The sequence below is a fragment of the Cuculus canorus genome, chromosome 9, assembly GCF_017976375.1.
Source record: "Cuculus canorus isolate bCucCan1 chromosome 9, bCucCan1.pri, whole genome shotgun sequence".
Classification (NCBI taxonomy): Eukaryota; Metazoa; Chordata; class Aves; order Cuculiformes; family Cuculidae; genus Cuculus; species Cuculus canorus.
The window spans coordinates 25,178,926-25,200,138 of record NC_071409.1 but is presented as its reverse complement, the minus strand read 5'-3'; the positions used below and the strand labels follow the sequence as shown (position 1 = coordinate 25,200,138).

Here is a 21,213-nt window from a genome sequence, read left to right as displayed (position 1 = left end):
GTGAAGCATGGGTTTGGTACAGATTCACTTCTGCCTGCAGATATTTATATGTTTATATTCAACCTTCAATACGCGCATTGGACCCACAAGAATGTTACGTCAGATGAGATGCCACCTCCCTGTGCAGCCACGGCTTCATGTTGGATCAGGTGTTGTCTCTCCTGCCCCAGCCAACGTCATGTCAGCACGAAGCCTGCAGCTGGTGTGAACGCTGCCGGGGGAGCCTGGGCAAACCCAGCACACGCAGCCGCCTCCTTCTGCCTGCTCCTGCTTGCACCGGTGAACTCGTACTTCTCCAGGTCCCACATTAATGAACTGCAGCCCTGTTCTAGAGAAATCCTCGCAGCCGACCCTTGCGCCTGGTGTTGCTGCCTGCACCTCAGCCTATCTTAAGCATGAGCACACATCCTAAGAAATGCCTCCTTCCTGGGCAGCTGTGGGCTCCCTGAGTTACTGCTCCGACCTTTCGTCTCCGCGGTTTGGATTTACAGCCGTGCTTAGGTAACTGAGGAAAACAGGCTGTAGTTCATAGTGCATATTTACTGATGCTATCTAACACTGCTTCGGCATGACTCAAAATTTGCTCAAGACAGGAAATTCAAGGGAGCTGCCAAGAGAAGCTACGCGTTAGCGACGGCTCTGAGAAAACTGCTAATGAAATAACAATTGTAAAGGTAAAGATAAACTTAAAGACCTCTCACATGTTAATAACATCGCTTCGTATCTTACTCTATTTTTGTTGTTCCCAAGAATCCAAGTTCTTAATTACAAGAAACCCTGGCTTTGGGCCATGCAGCCAGCTCTCCAGGGAGCAAGGCGGCTTTTTCATAAACCAGCACGGTGGGCTTGATATTATTATTCTGTGTTCACCAGACGTCTGGTTTGTGGGTTGAGTGTTTTCTCTTGTGGGAACGCCGATGCTAAGGATTAATTTTTGCTCACACTTTCAAATCCTAGAGGGCACCACTGAACAGTTTTGCAAACCAGGCTTTGCTTTCCAACAGACTGTACAGGTGTTGCTATTCCTGTCTCATTTTTCACTCACCTTTCTTTTCACGTTCAGCTTGTTATTAAAACTAAAATTAAAAAGGCTTTACAAAGTAGTAAATACACAGGTAGTGGGTGAGTACAAAAAGAAAAAAACCTAACATACATGAATAAAAGGTCTTATATTTACAAAATTTAAGGCATGGCTTCAAAGTTTTAGTCTGAATAACTTGCCTTGAAAGAGACGCTAATCTGGCAACCCCATCTGCATCCACTTGCATATTCCTACAGGGGTACAATATGCAGCTGATTTCCCAATTAAGCTTTCCCAACAAAGTAGTTTTATAATTTAGCCAGACTCAAAAGTTTGAGAAATGAATATTCATGAGGTACTGATAATCCTCCGTCTAGAACACAGCTTTTCACTGAGAGCAGATATGACTCGCTCATGTATCACTCACCACACAGCCGAGCGAAAATGTGAGTGGGGAAGAAATGGCTGAAACCAGCAGATTGTGTTTTGCTAAGACAATAAATAATAATCGTATTCTGACTCAAGTGCCAAATGTATAGCGCTTAATTAGAGGTCAGTAGAGCATATTTCTGCTCAGCTGTTCCATTTACAGCAATTAACATGTTCGCGTAGCTTAAACTGGGTTGCAGAGCAGCTTTCAAAGGGCTGACTGAAGGCAGAATCAGGGAAGCGTTGCTCAGCGCTCGCAGCAGCTCAGGCGCGGCGCACTCGGCTGCGGGACGGTGCTGGCAGCCTCCGGAGTAGGTGACGGATGAAGGGGGCTTCGGCATCCCCCTCCTCTGTCGCTGCAGAGGACTGGAGGGGGCCGAGCATCCCGCAGCTGGTGGAAGCATATGGAATCACAGAATCACAGCATGATCTGAGTTGGAAGGGACCCACAAGGATCATCCAGTCCACCCCTACCCCTGCATAGGACTATCCTAAAATTTACATCATGTGTCTGGGTACTTTGTCCAAATGATTATCAAATACTGTCAGGATTGGTGCTGTGACTGTTTCCTTGGGAGCTGTTCCAGTGCTCCACCACCCTCTGAGCGAGGAGCCTTCCCTTACAGATACTCAACCTAACCCTCCCTTGGCACATCCTCCTGCCATTCCCTCAGGCCCCATCATTGGCCACCAGAGAGATCAGCGCCTGCTCCTCCTCCTTCCCCTGTGAGGAAGCAGTAAACTGAGGTCCCCCTCAGTCTCCTCCAGGCTAAGCAGACCAGGTGACTTCAGCCGCTCCTCATATGACTTCCTCTGTAGACCCTTCACCAACTTCGTGGCCTCTTCTGGACACTCTCCAGTAGCTTTAGATGCTTTTTATACTGCGCACCCAGAACTGCGCACAATACTCGGGGTGGGGTCACACCAGTGCAGAACAGAGCAGGACAATCCCCCCTCGCAGCTGGCAGAGCCGTGCTGGATGCACCCCAAGACATGGTTGGTTGCCCTCTTGGCTGCCAGGGTGTACTGTTGGCTCATATTCAACTTGCTGTGAACCAGAACACCAAGATCCAGAGAAGAGCAATGAAGATGGTGAAAGGGGTAGAGAACAAGGATTATGGGGGGTGGCTGAGGGAGCTGGGCTTGTTTAGCCTGGAGGAACGGAGGCTGAGGGGAGACCTCATCATTGTTTACAACTGCCTGAAAGGAGGTTGTGGTGAGGTGGCTGTTGGTGACAGACGATCGGATATGAGGAAATGGCCTCAAGTTGCACCAGAGCAGGTTCAGATTGGACATCAGGAACAATTTCTCCACTGAAAGGGTTCTCGGGCGCTGTCAGAGGCTGGCCAGAGAGGTGGTGGAGTCCCCATCCCTGGAGGCGTTTAAAAGATCATAGAATCATAGAGGCATAGAACAGTTTGGGTTGGAAGGGACCTTAAAGATCATCCATTTCCAACCCCCCTGCCATGAGCAGGGACACCTCCCACTGGCTCAGTCCTATCCAACCTGGCCTGGAACCCCTCCAGGGATGGGGCAGCCACAGCTTCCCTGGGCAACCTGGGCCAGGGCCTCACCACTCTCATCATGAAGAAATTCCTCCTTATGTCCAGTCTAAATCTGCCCCTCTCCAGTTTACACCCATTGCCCCCCATCCTGTCACTACAAGCCTTTGTGCACAGCCCCTCCTCCGCTTTCTTGTAGCCCCTTTCAGGTACTGGAAGGATCTCCTCGGAGCTTTCTCTTCTCCAGGCTGAACAACCTCAACTCTCTCAGCCTGTCCTCATATGGAAGGTGCTTCAGTCCTCTGGTCATCTTTGTAGCCTCCTCTGGACCCGTTCCAACAGCTCCACACCTTCTTATGTTGAGGATTCATTAATTTTTGGACCATATGAATGGTTTTTTCACTGTTGCTTAAACCAGTAGCATCCCTGGAAGAGTTTAAAAGATGGATAGATGAAGCACTTAGGGGTTTTAGTGATGGGCAGGCATGGTTGGACTCGATGATCTCGGAGAGAGTTGAGGTTGTTCAGTCTGGAGAAGATGTTCAGCCTGGAGAAGAGAAGGCTCCGAGGAGATCTTATAGTGACCTTCCAGTACCTGAAGGGGCTACAGGAAAGCTGGAGAGGGGCTGTTCACAAAGGCTTATGGGGATAGGATGAGGGGCAATTGGTATAGACTGGAGAGGGGCAGATTTAGACTGGACATAAGGAAGAATTTCTTCACACTGAGGGTGGGGAGGCCCTGGCCCAGGGTGCCCAGAGCAGTGGTGGCTGCCCCATCCCTGGAGGGATTCAAGGCCAGGTTGGATGGGCCTTGGAGCCCCTGATCCAGTGGGAGGTGTCCCTGCCCATGGCAGGGGTGGCACTGGATGGGCTTTGAGGTCCCTTCCGACCCAAACCATTCTACGATCCTGTGGTCCCCGAGCTCTTTTCCCCACCGGCACCCCCACCCCCCCCTCCCCGCAGCGCTGCTCCCCGGTCCCTCCCCAGCACCGCCCGCCTGCGAGGGCGGCGCGCCCGGGGGCAGAGCCGCCGCCTCGTCCCGCCCGCCCCGCGCCGCTCCCGCCATGGACGGGCCGTGAGAGCCGCTGCGCGCCATGGGCGCCTCGCCGCCCCCCGCCCGGACCGGCGAGCGGGGCGCAGGTGCGGGACGGGGCGGGACGGGGGCGCCGCGGGCGGCGGGGGGGCTGGGATGGCCGGAGCGGGGCAGGAGCCTTCGGAATGCCGGTGGGGACCGGGAGGGTTCGGAATGCCGGTGGGGACCGGGAAGGTTCGGAATGCCGGAGGGAGCCGGGAGGGACGAGATGAGACGCCCGGAGGGAGCCGGTGGGATGAGATGCCAGCAGGGAGCCGGGAGCGTTCGGATGCCCGGAGGGAACCGGGTGGGATGAGATACCGGGAGGGTTCGGATGAACGGGGGGAACCGAATGGGGTGAGATGCCGCCGGGAGGGCTGGGATGCCCGGAGGGGACCAGGAGGGTTCGGAATGCCGGAGGGAAGCGGGTGCGTTCGGATGCCTGGAGGGAGCCGGGAGGGTCCGGATCAACGGAGGGAGCCGGGTGCGATGAGATGCCAGGGGGCTGGGACGCACGGAGGGAGCCGGGAGCGCTGGGATGAGCAGAGGGAGCCGGGAGCGCTGGGATGAGCAGAGGGAGCCGGGAGCGCTGGGAGGCAGCGGGGCGGAGGCGGTCGGGGCGGCGGCGCTCCCCGAGGGGCGCGGGTGGAGCGGCGGCCACGCTGCCCGTCCTGCCGGTCCCGTTCCCGGTGTCCCCTGGTCCCCCCTCCGCCGCCCCCCAGGCTGGTCCCGGTGCCTCTTTCCTCTCGCAAGCCCTTCTTTCCCCTCCTCCCAGTCCCTCTTTGCCCCCAACCCCCAGTCTCTTTCCTTCCCTCCCTCCCAGTCTCCCTTCTCCCTCCCAGTCCCTCTTTCCCCCCAGTCCCTCTTTCCCCCCAGTCCCCCTTCTCCCTCCCAGTCCCCCTTCTCCCCCCCAGTCCCTCTTTCCCCCCAGTCCCTCTTCCACCCTCCCTCCTCCCCAGTCCTTCTCTCTCTCCTCCCTCCGCTGCCCCTTCTCAGCCCTCACCCCACACCTGCACTCCTCGGGTTTGTGCAGGCAGGGGAGGCTCAGCCCAGCCCCTTGAGACCCTCCCTAAGTAAAACAGGGTAGGTTTTGCCATCCAGTGAGGTTTTCTTTGTGCTTTCCTTTCTTTAGATGCGTTTCTGCTCCTGTAGAGACTTTGTTGCTTCACATCAGACCTATGTGACTTTGCTGGAAGGATCATGACTGAAGTCCTCTTCTCTGCTGCTTTGAATGGAACTGAGCCCAACCTGTTATCCAGCAGTGGCTGGTCTGCCGGAAATGCCACCACCAAGTGTTCCCTGACTAAAACTGGCTTCCAGTTCTATTACCTGCCCACCGTCTACATTTTGGTCTTCATCACTGGGTTTTTGGGCAACAGCGTGGCCATCTGGATGTTTGTCTTCCATATGCGGCCTTGGAGCGGCATCTCAGTTTACATGTTCAACTTGGCGCTAGCTGATTTCTTGTATGTCTTGACTCTGCCTGCCCTCATCTTCTACTACTTCAATAAAACAGACTGGATCTTCGGCGATGTCATGTGCAAACTACAGAGGTTCATCTTCCACGTGAACCTGTACGGCAGTATTTTGTTTCTCACCTGCATCAGCGTGCACAGGTACACAGGGGTTGTGCATCCCTTGAAGTCGCTGGGGAGGCTGAAGAAGAAGAACGCGGTGTACATCAGCACCCTGGTCTGGGCCATCGTGGTGGCTGCGATTTCTCCAATACTCTTCTACTCGGGAACAGGGATAAGGAAAAATAAAACCACGACGTGCTACGACACGACCGCCGATGATTTCCTGAGAAGTTACTTCATTTACAGCATGTGCACCACCGTGCTGATGTTCTGTATCCCATTCATACTGATTCTTGGTTGCTATGGGCTAATTGTGAAAGCTTTGATTTACAAAGATTTGGACAATTCTCCTCTCAGGAGAAAGTCTATTTACCTGGTTATTATTGTGTTGACGGTCTTTGCTGTGTCTTACCTTCCCTTCCACGTGATGAAGACCTTAAATCTAAGAGCCAGGGTGGATTTTCAGACTCCACAAATGTGTGCCTTCAACGATAAGGTTTATGCTACTTACCAGGTAACGAGGGGTCTGGCCAGCCTCAACAGTTGCGTCGACCCTATCCTTTACTTTCTGGCAGGTGATACCTTTCGAAGGCGGCTTTCCAGGGCGACCAGGAAATCGTCCCGAAGAAGTGAACACAATGTGCAGTCCAAAAGTGAGGAAATGACTCTCAATATTTTGTCTGAGTATAAACAGAATGGAGATACAAGTTTGTGAACGAATGCAAAAGATTTGGGAACGGCTTGGAAAAATCCTCCGCTTTGAGACAGTAGGATGCTGTAGTGCTACAAGCGTGTGGGGAAAACCTACCAGTCTCTCAAATTCCTTTTCGGCAAAGCCTCATTTTCTGATCTTAGAAAAAGCTTAACAAAGTAAGTGGAAGAATTTTAATGGAAAAGAACGTGTCAAAATCAGCTTTCCTTCTTATGATATTCTCATTCCTTTCTGACTTGCATCAGATGAAGTAAAATGAAGTAAATCCCCTAAAGGAAGAAAGCAATCCAAGTACTTCTGTTTTAATGACTTAGTCTCCCACATTCAAAAATGTTCTCAATGAGCCTCTCTTTAAAAATACGAAATAAGAAGGAGCAGAATCTTCTCTTTGGAGGCCCACTAGCCTTTCGCTCATTTACTGCTGTACACAAACGTTTATATCAAAGTCAGGATGCAGTTATCTCACCTTTACGGTTTTCTTATTTCTTCATCTACTTCTGGTGTTGATCATTATTTGATAGTTTTGGTAGCATTTACGATTCAGTCTTGTTTGAGTGCCCGTGTTTTACAAAAGGTAGGCTTACTGGTGTGTGCATGATTATGCTTTCGGATTGCGATGGTTGTTCATGAAAAATATGGAGCAAAAAATGGCAAAGCCAGAATTGGGCAAATGGGCGTCCAGGTGAACTGGCCCTCGCCACTGGCAGGCGGAGAAGCAGGTTGTCTCTAGGAGCCCGAGCAAGCAGGCGCCAGCTTTGCACGTGCACATGGCAGGGCGTTTCGTGAACAGATGTCAGCGTACAAATGCATGCAGCGATGATTTCGTTGTGAGCAGCCGGTGGTTTGATCCTGCCTTCCATGCTGAGGGAAAACAGGTGTGTTGTCAGCCGGCAGGATGAGGCTGAGCGAGGACTGGGCTCGCCCAGGGAGCACCTCAGCGAGCCCTGCAGAGCCAAGGGGCGAGCTGCCTTTCCTGAAGGCTGCCCACGGTGCCAACGCTCGACTGCCGGCGTTGGGAGCCATGCTGGAGTTCTTTACGGGTAAAACATGAGAAATGCGTGTGCTGAAAATAACTGTACCTTTCAGACAAGTAAAACTACGGTTGCTCGAGTTACTTGCGTTTCCATTTGGTACAAGAGTGTTTCTATTTCTGGCAGTCTTAGAGATAACGTAAGAGTTGTTTCCCAAGAAGATAGTTATTAAAAAGGATAATATAAATGGATTATATATTATATATATATAAATAATTGGGGGGGGAATTAATATTTTGTACTGTGATGAATAAATTACTGTATTAACAAGATGTTGCAATATACTACCGACTAAATCCAGCCCTTTATTATGTGTCTTCTCCAAATGTGGAATAGGTCATCCAAAATTAGCCAAACTGCAATATTGTGTAACACAATAGCTGGTGATCAGAGCACAGATGAAATCTGACATGGGCAGCCTTATTCATTTATTCTGATATTTTTAAGAAATGTATTTGAAAATATTGTGTGCTAGAAATGGTACAAAAGCATGCTCTAAAATTAGTGTACGAAGTTAAGTTCTGTGTAATCCTAAGGGTGATTTTAACAGATCTTTGTTCCTCCAGTCTTCGTGGTAAGAGTAAAATATTTATATTTTACTTACTAACTTCCAGTGATTGGTAACAAACAAGAATAGCTCTAGTTATTTTTTTGATGACATTGTAAAGCAGCTTCTGTTCACACGTACAGCTTCTTGATCTGCAAAATCCCTATTTATTGAACTTATTTATTAGAAAGCTAAATGTAAAGTATGTAAAGTGTGGTTCTCCGTGTTCATAGTCAGAATTGGGCATTAATGGAAAAATTTAACAGCATGTTTTGATCTCTGTAATACTGTGTCTTCTAACAGAACATCTTTATAATAAACTCAGTTCCACCCTGACTGTTCACTGTTGACTTGTAACCTAGTGATAAATTAAACTCCTGATTTATAGCCTAAAGCTAAATTTAACTGCTGCTTAGAAAGCGTAGCTTCTTAAAGCAATGTTAGGATCTCATTTAGCCCTATAAAATGGAAAATGTAGAGGTTTTGAAGAAATCCCCGCCAAGGGTCAATTGCTAATTAATCCCTACTGACAAAAGACTGTGGAACTGCACAGCCTATTTGTATTGCCAGAGAATGAGCCTGATTCACAATAAATTACTTCCATTATGTGATTATTTGAGACTTCATTCAACTGAGGCACGTCTTGTTTGGAATGGTGGATTAATTAAATGGAGAGAGAGCATAAAAATAGGATATTCTCTGAATCTTCTTCTTTAGGTTTAAGATCGTATCCATTTCCCAGCATTTCATGGTCTATTTGTCTGTTTCAGTTAGGAAATAAAATGTTCCGCTAATCCATGTCTGAAAAAAGATCCTAAACAGACACAGCAGAATGTAAAACCATACGCCCAGGTTGGTCCTTATGCAGTTACTTACAGTCTTTTTGCAATATGTCGCTCTAATATGGCATCGTTGACTGTTACGGAGTGTACGGAAACCCACGTGCAACCAAATCCTCTGGGTGTGCTGTGGGAGAGACATGCGGCCAGAGAGCCACCCTGCCTGGGACATCCACCTTCTGGAGCTCGGGATGGCCATCTCCATCCCAGCATCAGCCTTGTGGATCTTGAACACCAGCCAAGTTTTCCTGCTTTCCTCTGAACCGTTGGAAGCTCGTTCTGTTCTGTCTTGCCTCATGGAAGAGAACTGTGCAACCGGCCAGGTTATTCACCCAGTTCATTGCTGAGGTCTGTGTTTATTAAATGAAGATCAATTCTGATGATCCACATGGCAGGCAACTGCACTCGGCATCTTCACCTCATGGAAGCACACGAGAGCCTTCCCCTAACACCAAGAAGATTCATCGAACACATTTTACACACTGTTTATTTTCCATCTTTCACATCCTAGGACCTGTAGAGCCAACACCTCAAACTGCATCCTGCTCCGATGTGACACACACTGGGATGTCACAACCTACTCTGAATCCAGCAGAAACACAAAGCTGAGCCTCACGATCTCATGTAAAGTTCCTCCTTTTTTTGTAAACATTGCTATATTTGACATGAGGTAGTTGGAACCCTTACAAAAATCACACCGAGTTCCATCTCCTCCCACACGATTACTTTTACCTACAACAGGACAGACGTGTGTCTGTTGGGCCATCCCGCCAGCGAGGAAGCTGGTCAGATGGGGTCATTGGGCACTACCAGGGCAAAAGCCAGGCAGGTCTTCTCCAGACAGTGATGGAGCCATTAGCTCCGGGGGAACTGGGCAAGACTGCTGTTAAAAAATTGCCTTTGGGTACTTTTCCACTCTAATATATTTGTGGAAGACAATCGGTCCACCAACCTTAGAGGCCCAAGCGATCCCTGTGGTTACACATAAACCTCTGCAGTGGGCGTAGGCAAAGAAGCCTTTCCCTAAGCCGCTCAGCTGGAGTTTCTGACCTATCCCTATCTCACCTGCAGCCTATTTTCAGTAATAACCAACGATGACAATAGGTTGTGTTTACTAGGAAGAAGATTCAGCTCATGGTCTTACTACAGGAAGACCACCTAAACGGTTCGCCTCCCCTCGTGCTGCCTTTGACTAGCAAATGCAATCCGGCACTGTAATTTTGTGATCATGCTGTTAACCTGTTTTTCCTCTGAGTATATTTAGGCATCTTTTAACAAATACAAAATATTCACTGGAGACACGAAAAGGTTTGAGGTAAATCGTTATTTAGAGCTTAAGTGTTGCTAAAGCATTCTACAATGATCCACACTGAAACAAAGTATTATTCGTTAGTTATGTTTTGCTTCCTCCAGCTCTCACAGGGTTAATTTTTTTTCCTCGTTTATGCCCATTATCTCCCACATAAGGCAATCTTCAATACAAAATGAAATCAGTATGAAACCTACACATGATCTGCTGTCAGTTTGTACATTTTCATAGCATAGCACCTAGGATTTTTTCTTTTAATCCAGTTCATATGACACCAACTGAACGAAATAATGCTCAGACACAGGGAGCCAGCAGAATCTTGCCCGAGATTGCACTGGATGCCTTCGTAAGCCGTTTTCCAACCCGCATTCTGCTGTGGGGCTGTGTCTGTGGCTGATGGTCCACGGGTCAATGCCACAGAGCATCCTGCTGCTTCCTCCCCATGGCCCAGGACAGAAGCTGAAGATTTGGTTCCTTCCTGTGGGTCCATAGACTAAAACCTCGGCATCGTACTGGGTGAGCATGAAGAGCGGTCATGCCAAGTTTTGCCAAGCCAGGCATCCTCTCTTTCTGGGTGAGGCAGGACAAGGGGGAACATGGGGCTGCGGGCACCCCAGGCTCCTCGAGCCCAGCTGAGCAGCAGCAGCCCCAGGAGCAGACGCTGCTCCGGCTGCAGCCTGCGGAGCACAGCACGCTGCTTCTGCGAGCTCTGCTCCCACCGAGAGCCGGGTGAGATGCGTTACGGAAAGGGCTGTTCCTCCCCGCTGCCACCCACAGAGAGTCCTGCGGGAAAGTCAGGTTTGTAGCAGCCAAACACGCTGGCCCAGGAGACAGAAATCTCCCAATAGCCTTTCTAGAACCTTTTTTTTTTTAATATTATTAATCTTGTTGCTGTTTTTTTGTCTTCAGATTGGACCAGAACGAAACCATCGATAGATATGTTTCAACACAGCCCACTATTATTCAAGTCTACACACTGGTATGTGTTACCTGCAGTGTTTAGTCTCCACCGTTGGTAACATTTTGAAGGAAGTTGTGGGCCTGAAGTTGAATTTGAATACAAAAACTGTATTCCAAGCTCCTGAGCAGCCGCGTTCGATGACTGCTGGTGGCAAACTGGGATTGGTGCACGCGGAGCTGCTGGGGGGCGAATGCCGGCCCGTGGGTGGAAGGAGGTTTGACCCCACACTAAAAACCCTTAAAAAAATAAATGAGTAAACCAAATCAAACCGAAAGTAAGAACCGCTTGAATACGACCGTTTCAACCTACCTACATTTGCTGTATCGTTTCCAACTTCAGGGGCTTTGCGCTCAATCAGAACCCACTACTGAATATTATCTCTGGAGCCTGGCTGTACTGGCACAATAATTTCAAATACTTTGAATTGCTTGTGAATTAAACCCACTTCTTATTTTGTGGCTATGGGTTACGGTGTTTTTCAAGGATATACATGAAAATGTTTATTTTCCTCTTGTACCGTGATTTTAATATTGTTAAGTTCGATTTTTGTGTAAATACTCGTGAACTTTGACTGTGATATCTGCAGAGACAGCGCTCCTTGGTATTTTAGGCTCAGGCTATGTAACTGCTTTAATTAAATAGTAGTAAAAAATATCCTTTGATTTGTCTATAATTTTAACAAATGAAAAGATTTTGTTGGTTTTTTTTTAATAAAGCATGGGGTTGTTTGCATGTACATTTACTGTTAGGCATGGCTTTTTGTAACTATTTTTAGTGGCAGCAGACCTGCAGCCACAGAGTTACTGGCACCGTACCTAGCAACCTCCTTTTGAAACCACTCCAATAAAATTATGAAACCCTTTTTCTGCCTTTTGTATTGTTGCAGTTAATTCACGTTTCCAGGTGATTCTTCAGGCAGCGATAGGTGCTTCAAAACAGATAATGAAAGGGTTGCAAAATAGCTACAACTTAAAACCTTGAGAAGAACCAAGTGGATGAACCGAGAATCAAAAATAAGAGAGTTAAATGAGCGACGCTTCGTCTCGCAGCCTGTTGGTGGGGGAGCGACCACCTCCGAGCACAGGTAACAGCCTCAGCATCACACTGCCTCAGCATCCCTCCATACCCTCTCCCATTCCAAGCATTCAGCTGGATAACAGCCTGCTCCGAGCTCCTTTCTGCCTTTTCCTGCACAGCTCTCGCTCAGCCTCAGGTATTTATTCCACCACCTACCGCACAGCACGTGGAACCATAACCTGACAGCCCGGAGCGCATCGCCTGGTCCATCCAGAGCAAAAGCTAAATCTGCCTTTACAGAAACTCTTTCCTTTTCTTCGGCTGACTTTGTTGCAGGATGCAGCGCAACTGTTCCTTCCTGAATGGCTTAACACTTCAACACAAATTATAATATTTAACCCTTTTTTTCAGCTATACCTCGCATGAAAATACAAGTATTTCAGATTTTAAGTGGACCTCCATTTTTGCAATACAAATTATAATATTTAACCCTTTTTTTCAGCCATACCTTGCATGAAAATACAAGTATTTTGGATTTTAAGTGGACCTCCATTTTCGTGCCATTGGCTCGTTTCATTGCCTGCAGCCGTGCTAACTTCACCCAGCGTGGAGTTTCGTTCTGCTTACCTGTCCATCCATGCGGAGCCCAGAGGCAGCCCTGCTCCCGGAGCCCAGGGCTGGGGATGCTGCTGGGGGAGCAGCTGGAGCACTGCCTTCCCACCCCTGCATTCCAGCTTCATGGAGCAGCACAGCTGCACTGGGTGACCAGAGGACAATTCTTGTCATCTTCTTTCTATTCCAGTAACTGTGTGAGGCAAAACCCCGGGACAAGGAGCAAGGACCCAGACTCTCAGCCGGCGTTGTGAAGGGAGTGAGAGATTCCTGGTTCGTGGTCCTGCATGCTGAGGGTCCAGGTGTGGGCAATGACAGGAATGCTGTGGTGCAAATTGCAGGGCCACGAACACATGGGAGAGGGGCAGACTTAGGCTAGATATAAGGAGGAATTTCCTCACCCTGAGAGTGGTGAGGCCCTGGCCCAGGTTGTCCAGGGAAGCGGTGGCTGCCCCATCCCTGGAGGGGTTCCAGGCCAGGTTGGATGGGCCTTGGAGCCCCTGATCCAGTGGGAGGTGTCCCTGCCCATGGCAGAGGGTGGAACTGGATGGGCTTTGAGGTCCCTTCCAACCCAAACTATCCTATGATTTCATTGATTTCACCTGCTTTATTTTATTTTTTCCTCTTTTCTTTTCATTTATTTTTTCTCATCCTTTGCTTAACTTTGTACTCCACGAAAACTTCTTAGCTCTGATGTAATATCCCTTCAATAACAATATTTTCTTATCAGCAAATAGTTTCCATTGTCAACAAATCATCACGTTTCCCTTTCCCGTTCCACACCCAGTAAGACCCAACAGCCTCATACTCCTGAGCAAATGGATGGATGAAGCTCATGTAAATTCTACAGGTCCTTAAGTGAGGCCACACATTTGGATCCACAGAATCCTTTAAAATGCTCCCAGGTCCGTCAGGTCTAGATCTGTTGGGGTTTATAAAGGTCCGCTCTTGGTGGTTGTATTTAAACATAAAAAGTAACACATAGTATGTAAATATCATATTTCAATGCTTGAGCTGATTGTGTGTTTCTTTCTGGCTTCCTTCAACCTTTGCCTGGGTGTGGTTTGCTCTTGACCTGACAGATGGTCGTGTGAAGCACTGCATGAAAGTAAGGAATGTTTGTTTATAAACTTCTCAATAAATTATCTTACAGCATTAGAGGATAGAAGAGAATCCTGCGCAGGTTGGCAATGGGCTGATTAGATAAATAATTAAATAAACGAGGGGTTTCAAACCGTGCAGCTCAGATTTCTGCTGCCAGCATCCAGCTCCTGCTCTGACGCAAGTGGGAGGAAAATGCCGGGAACGCCACTGCATGGTTCGGGCTGAATTCAGACGAGCAGGTCAGTGCTGAGGGGTTATTGGGAGAAGCCATAGATTCCCATGGGATCTACCCCAAACCATCATCGGCAGCAAGGCGGGCGGGCAGTGCTCAGCCCCAGCAGCCTGGGGGTTCCTCCAGCCCTGCTGCCCACGCCGGCAGCCCCGCAGCCGCCTCCCTGCATCCCCGCAGGGCTTCAAGCGACCAAGAGTGAGGTGTGAGAGATGCAAAGCTGTTCTATGCCATAGAGACTGAAACAACCGTGTCTGCTGGCAGAAATATAAATACCCAAAGGCTTCACGAGTTACATGGCAGCTGAGTGTGGGTGCCACAAACGCTGCCTCTACGTGTGATACCAAGAGGACAGTGAAGCATCAGGTGTTTTTGTAGCCCCTGGGGTGCACAGACCAGCCCAGTGCTCCTTGTGGGACGGTGTCACTGCGCTGCGAGGTGGCAGTGACCTGCGGCAGGAGAGTACCGAGGAGCCCAGGGGCAGAAGCTGCTCCCAGCCAGCAGCCGGGCTGCATGGACAGCTTGTCTTGCTGGCAGGACAGGAGCAGACGTGCAGGAGGTGGACAAGCTCTCCGTCCCTGCAACACCTTCCTCCCAGTTGGTGCCCACGCTGGGCAGCAGCCAGCAGGGAGAGGTCCTGAAGCCCAGGCATACTCCAGACTTCCTAGATGAGAATCATGCAGGAAAACCTACTACCAGGGTCCTGAGCAGCTCCACCTGTGTGTGCACCACTGGGCTGCTGCCTGCCTGTGGGAGCATCCTTGTGTCCCTGAGTGAGGACCACCGGAAGATCTACTCTTTAAAGTGCTCAAAACACCATTTGAACTTCCTGGCATTCCCATATACCCAAAGAACAGCAAAGCTATTTATGTGAATAATTCATAGAAGTCTTCTCCATTCAGTTGATGGCTTTTTTTACGCAGCAGCACCAGCAGCCACCCCGCACGCTCCTCCCAGAGTTTGAGGCAGCAACCCAGAGCCAGACCGAAACCCGTCTGCAAGAGCCTGACCGCTCTCATGGACCTCACCCAGCGGGGTGAGTGCTTCAGCTCTGCTTTAGCAATGTTAAGAACCAAACCCACGTTCTAATACGTGTCCCTGGCCATTGATGGGACCTCTGCCACACTTGCACTGTGTGAAGCTGTGAGTGCACTGTGGCTCAGGGTTAAAAATGCATTTCCTTCCACTACAAATAACAGCCTTTTGTAGGAAACTGATTTTTCTCCAAGGCAGTGACTGAGAAACAACCCAGCTATGGAGTTAACCGCCAAGTCAGCAGAGTTGGGGCGAGAGGTGGGTGCTGGGGCAGATGGGTGCAGGGCAGAAGCCACGCAGAGCCAACCCGGTGCTGGCGGAACCCCACCGGCAGCTGGGAGTGGGGACAACGCAAGGAGTGAATGCTCAGGAGAACTCGGGAAGAGCTTCCAAGCTGTAGAGTGGATGGAGGTAGCTACAGGGCATCGTGAGACAATGATTATCAGATTCTTGTAGCGCTGAGACACTGCCCTTGGTGTCAGCAAGACCCAAGCAGACAGAAGGGACTGACAGAGGTGGGGAAGGGATGATCCTGCACGCAGCAGAGCATCCCAAACTGATGCACTGAAGGCCTGGAGCACAGCCCCGACATCAATAGATGAGGACTCACTTGTTTGGTCTCTCTAGGACCCAGCTTGGAGAAGCTTTTGGGGGTTATACACAGTTTTCACACCAAATATTATGCTAGTATCAATTTCAGAATTAAAGAATACTTTTGAGGAGCCAGGTAAATTTAAATCTTTGCAGACTACTTGCATGGCAGAATTTGAGTATCCTCAGCATAAACATCTGAGAAGTTCAGTTACGTATGGAAAAACCATGAAACTGTGCATTGTAGAAGAGAAATGATTTATTTATTTTATACTGCTGGGCCTTTTTTTATGGGAGATTCATCATACATCACTGCCCTTTCAAGAGGCTGGTGGTGTTCCCTGAAAGCCTTCCACTGACCCTCCCATGAATCATGTTCCTGGTGACCAGGAACAACTCCAGGGTGGCTGAAGCCCTCCAGTGCTGAACCAGGACAGGGTCCAGACCTGCCGCCTCCCGTGTCACTGGGCAGGTGCCGCAGTTCCCAGAGCTAATGATGTTGGACTTGGGCAACCCAAAGCTGAACACTCCCCCTTTGTGCCTGACATTGCCATGTGCACATCTGCAATTAAAGAGAAGAAACTGTGGGTTTTGTCATGGCTGCTTTGCCTGGGCACAGCCCCATTGGCAACAGCCACCTTTTGACTGGCTCTTCCCATAATCAAAACACACCGAGCAGTGGTGCTGAGTGTCCCCAGCACGGCCAGAAGCCACTTCTGAGCCACAGAAACTGGGATTCAGTTCACCTGCTGCACTGAGAAACTTTTTTTCCTCTCCGAAAAAGTTTCAGTAGCAGCGAGAAATCCCTTTTGTCCCGCAAGTGCCTGTAGAAATGTAGATTAATGCAAAATGAAATCATACAGCTTTTGTCTCCATGTACGGACAGACCAGTGTGTCCCATTTAACCAGTAAGAGCAGTACATTGTGTGGATTTTGATCCTGCAGCCCGTCCTGGGGGATGCACACAGCTTTGGGAAGAACCTTGGGACCAGCGCAGGCAGAGGTTATAAGATCCCAGTTAAAAATAATGAACCGCTTTGCTATAGGGAGGGGACAGTACCTACAAAGTTTAGTTTACAAAGTCAAATGTAATTTTTTGCAAAAAGAAATCACAAATCATCACCCCCTTAGGATAATTTTGTAGGTGCTGCTCAGCTGCCGGCAGTCGGAGGAGCCGGCAGAGCCCATGGGCAGGGAGGCAGCGGGACAGGTCGGTGCTGGGCTGAAAAGAGGCAGGAGCCAGGACAGAGCTGGATATGCAATCGTGATATTAGTTTTTCCACTCAGGAGCCCCCATTTCCCTGTTTTTTTATTAGATTACTTCCATGACTGGTGATGTCCTGTAGCACATAACTCCACAGGAGCTGCAGCCCAGCTGTTAAACCAGCCTGTCTCCATCTCTGTGCCCATCGCCATCCCTGTTCCCACCCTGTCTCCATCCCGACTGCGGTCTCTGTCCAAGAGCTCCAAGACTTGGCAGGGCAGAGCACAAGACGGCATTTGCCTCTCCCTGCTCCCCTCAGCCGCAGTTAGGTAAATAAAAGCTGAAAAATGGCTTTGCAGGTTTTTTTGTATCAATTACCAACCCAGCGACAATATCCAAGGCAGATAAAAGCAGCGTACCCAGGCTCTGCCTGTGCGTTCTTTTGAGCTGCAGCTTTCATCTGCCTCAGCAATGTGTCAGGACACGTTTGGCACAAATAAAAAAGTAAGTTGTTGTTTAACATTCTTGTGTATTACTGAGAAGTGGCAGTGATGCTTCCTGTAAAACATATCAGCAAGCGTGGCAAAGCTGTTTGATAATCCAGGCCTTATTTAAAACAGCATTGAGATAGTAAAAGCAGTCATTTCCCTCCATCCCCACATACCAGCTTCCCATTAAAATTCCTTCTCATGCTCTTGCACAAAGACTAATTTTGGCAAGAGACTGACTTGCCCTAGATTTTTAAAAGAGTACTTGTTTTAAAACAAAGTCCTTCAGGGAAGGGAGAGAGCTGGGAGAAGGACTGCTTCCTCTCCCTGCCTGCCCAGTCCCGCAGCGGCCCCAGCACCCCCCAGCCCATCACTCTCCAGCCCTGACATCAGCCTTGGACCCATCAACCCCTGGTCCCATCACCCCCCAGCCCTGACACCTGCTTGACCCACCACCTTCCAGCCCCGTCATCTCCCAGCCCAAGGGGGTGCAGCATCCAGGGGGAACAGCCCTGCTGGAGGGGGAGCAGGAGCTTCAGGCGCAGAGCAGGAAGAGCCAGGGGAAGATTGAAAGGCTGCTGTTCGTCTTGACATTTACGTGCCAAAAATAAAATTCCCCAAGTTAAATGCTTTAAAAAGAAAAAAATATGCCAATATTCAGGTATTACTTAAGGGACTCGATTCAGACTGAAAACTCTGGGTTTATAAGCCAGCTCTCACTACCATCAGAACAGCTCTTCACAAAAATGATCTTTTGTTTCTGAGTTGCTTCCCCTTCTTCAGAAACTGGGGAAAAAAATGTCCCTTGACAGTGATGGCTGAGCACAGCAAAAATCAGAGAAAAAATGACCTACAGGTGTCCAATGTAACACCACAGAAAATAGGTACAGAGAGACCCACGGAGGCAAATTAACAACCAAACCCCCACTTCAAGCAGATGGAGAAGGCTGACTTGACTGTTTGGATGCGATTCAATGAAAATGTTCTCTAGCCTTCTCTTTCTGCATGGGGAATAAATCTGCAAAGAAAAACATTTCTCTTTGCTGTTTGCTGGCAGGACTGATATCATACCAGCGATATCTAGCATCGGTACAGCCAGCTCTATATGCATTTCTTAATAAGTACACTGAGAAGCTTCTTTGGCTGCTTCTGGGATCGTCAACAGGATAGTAAAATGAAGAGAGGTTAAATACCACTGTATACCAGTCAATACCATTCCCCAGTAAATGGTTGTATAAGCAGTCACCCTTAATCCATGTACATAAGGAAGCAGACCTCAAGTTTTGGCTGTAACACTCCCATCCCAGGGCAAATTGCCTTTCAAGGGGTGGCTCCAAGGAGGGATGTGGCCCTTAAAACCTCGGGGGGGGCTCACGGGAGCCCTGCCCGTAGCTGGGGTCAGAGCCCACTGCAGAACCCACCCGCTGAAATCCCCCCCATCGCCCTGCGCCAGGCTCCGACAGCAAAAAGGGGACAGAGCTGTAACCGCAGTGTCAGCCCAGGGCCGGGTCCGCGGCTACTGATGCTGGCAGAGAGGCTCCAGGTTGGCTTCCCAGCCCCAGCACATGGCCACCAACCTTTGCCGGTGGAGTTGGTCACCGGCTCTGCTCGGTTAAGCTCTCCTGCAACTGATACTGGAAGGGATGACTCAGCCCTAAGTATAGTTTTCTCTCTCCCCAAAATAGAGGCAAGCCCTGCCTGCGGCTCGCCTGGTTCAGCCCACCGGCGAGTGCCCGGGCAGCGGGAGCTGGAGGCGCGATGCAGCGCGGGAACTGCGGGCAATGCAGCCCTGTCACCCGCTCGGGAAAAGCCACCAGCCATCCCGGAACTTATTTGGAAGTAAATCTTTGAAAATCATTTTGAGTTCGATTTCCAGAATTGCATATGTGCTTTATATTTTTATAGAAACAAAAGCATTCAGTTGGTGCTCTTAATCAATTTACACCAACCAGGGAGCGCATGAACAGGATCGTTTTACACTGTATCTAAAAATACCCCATCAACTACGTACATACATACATGGGGGGTGTATAAATACATGCATGCGCCCGTACCTAAAATGCTAAGATCCAGTTGTAATGAATACTATTTTTTTCCACTTTGAGTGACACATTTGAAATTGCTACTGCAATACCCAGCCCTGCAGGGACAGACGTTTTACAGCTCCAATCTGAGGTGGTTCCTACCACCCTCGTATGATAAGGGTTGAAGAAACAGGTACTATAACCATTCCTCCAAAGCCCTGGGGCCACAGCCCCAGGAATTCATGGTGGCCGAGAGCAAGTGGCAGTAAAACCCCATCTGTAGAACAACCCCCTTCACCAAAGGTTCGGTGTCCCAGTGACCAACCTGATTTGATACAGCCCTAACAGTTGATACCGTAAATATTTTAGGATTTCAAAGTTAGGAAGTCCCAATACTTTGCTGTAAAGGGTGGGGAGGCAGAAAACACGATGCACTGATAATGCGTAAATGGCGCTTCTGTATTTTGTACTTTGCCCAACCCAACACACCGTGAAGCCCCCACGCCCATAGGGGTCGAGAGCAGATCTAGAAGCACTGCTAAGTTCACATCGGTGGGAAATCTCCAGGAGAGAACAGAAGAGCCAGAGCTTCTCAGCCCCATTGTCCTTTCCATCAGCATCCAATGCTAAGAAGATGAGGGAACTGCATTTCGGGCCCTGCTTTGCCTTTTAGATGGAGTCGTTTAAATTATCAAAAGAATTTGACTCTTAGGCTAAAAGAAACTGAAGTTAAGTGTTGGCAGGTTCCCCCAAAGCAGCCCCCAGGGCTGGTTGGCCCATTGTGCGATGCTGCTCCGGCTCAGCTCTGGAGGGCTGCCGCCTCGCCTTCCCCACCACTGGGTTACGCCTAATGGCAGCGAGTGAATACAAACCTTGGCCTTAATTACCGCATCATGACTAACCTCGCTGTCATCACCATCTGTAATTAAATGCCAGATTTAATATTTGAAGCTAAGCAGGTGACATGGCAGGAACAGAGGCTGCCTGGAGGAGCCTTGCCGGGGCGCGGTGTTTCCCAGACAGAGTTCGCTTTCAGTAGCAGTCACCAACTCCACTCCCTCCTCACCGCCAACGCACAAGAGGGTCAGACTGAGCCTGTGGGGCAGCAGAGGGGCTGGGGCAGGCTGCAGCCCCATCCAGCTGCCCTGGGGTGCTCTGCATCAGGCCCCCGGGAGGGGAGAGACCCTGCCTGGTACTGGGAGGAAAAAGGATTTAGGAAGAAGTCGTCAGGTGGCTTTAGCCAAAATGAGGACAGCAGATTCATTTCACCATGGCAAAATGCAGTGAGTTACTCATTTTCTACAGTTTTTCTCCATCTTCTGAGACGCCCTCATCCTGCTCAGTGTTGCCAAAGCAGTAGCTCCTTGGTGTGCCCGTGTGGGTGCCTCTCAAGCTGGATGTGCTGCACCCCACCTGCAACAGCAAGGGCACCTTCTCAGGACAGGGACTGAGGAGTCCTGGGGCTGAACCAGGCTGTGCACCTCCAGAAATCCCCGGGTTTGATCTGGTCTCTGCACGTCCCATGGGATGTTGAAGCTGAATGGGGCTGTGCACCCCCAGAAATGCCCAGCTGGGAGCTGCAGCTGCACCCATTGGGCCAGTGCTCCTTGAGAAGCTTTTGCTTTTCTTTCCTATTAATACTTTTAAGGGTATAAATATGCATATGAGATCATTCAAAATGAGTCATATTTCAGTGTCATCTAATTATTAGCTATATTATATGATATTTGCCAGCTCATATTGTAAACAGTTACTTTATATAACATATGGAGAAGTATGTCAGGCTGCCAGTGGTTTTCAAGATCTCTGCTTTGAAAATCATTTGCGTGTGATGCTTGTTTTCATCAGCTCCAAACCTGTAAAGTTGTTAACACATTTTATCCAGTAAAATGAGGTGTAATGCAGATGC

The 21,213-nt window shown here is 49.3% G+C and overlaps 1 protein-coding gene and 1 long non-coding RNA gene across 7 annotated transcripts in view; one reads left to right on the top strand and one right to left on the bottom strand.

Moving 5' to 3' along the window:
• The first annotated feature begins 546 nt into the window (after positions 1-546).
• On the top strand, positions 547-11,089 carry P2RY1 (purinergic receptor P2Y1). 4 transcript variants are annotated; one of them, XR_008451181.1, is made up of 3 exons: positions 3,954-4,092; positions 5,157-9,354; positions 10,949-11,089. XR_008451181.1 is itself a non-coding variant. In XM_054074166.1 (2 exons), exon 2 carries the CDS (start codon positions 5,225-5,227, stop codon positions 6,314-6,316), a length of 1,092 nt encoding a protein of 363 aa, XP_053930141.1. In that variant the 5' UTR covers positions 547-674; positions 5,157-5,224; the 3' UTR covers positions 6,317-8,406. The 4 variants fall into 4 exon arrangements, 1 of the variants encoding a protein (XP_053930141.1); XR_008451180.1 differs by having other exon boundaries at positions 5,157-10,555; positions 10,949-11,084; XR_008451179.1 differs by lacking the exon at positions 10,949-11,089 and adding an exon at positions 10,303-10,428.
• Positions 11,090-11,268: 179 nt separating this feature from the next.
• The window catches only part of LOC128853004 (uncharacterized), a 50,851-nt gene continuing 40,906 nt past the window's right edge, over positions 11,269-21,213 (bottom strand). The window contains exon 6 of one of the 3 annotated variants that reach the window (XR_008451184.1): positions 11,269-13,727. This is a non-coding gene — a long non-coding RNA (uncharacterized LOC128853004). Of the gene's footprint in view, positions 13,728-15,974; positions 16,151-18,882; positions 20,718-21,213 lie in introns of those variants that run through there. The other 2 variants (XR_008451183.1, XR_008451185.1) reach the window with 2 other exon arrangements.

Coding starts and splice junctions, on each gene's coding strand:
- P2RY1 (XM_054074166.1), top strand. CDS start 5,225: ATGACTGAAGTCCTCTTCTCTGCTGCTTTGAATGGAACTGAGCCCAAC.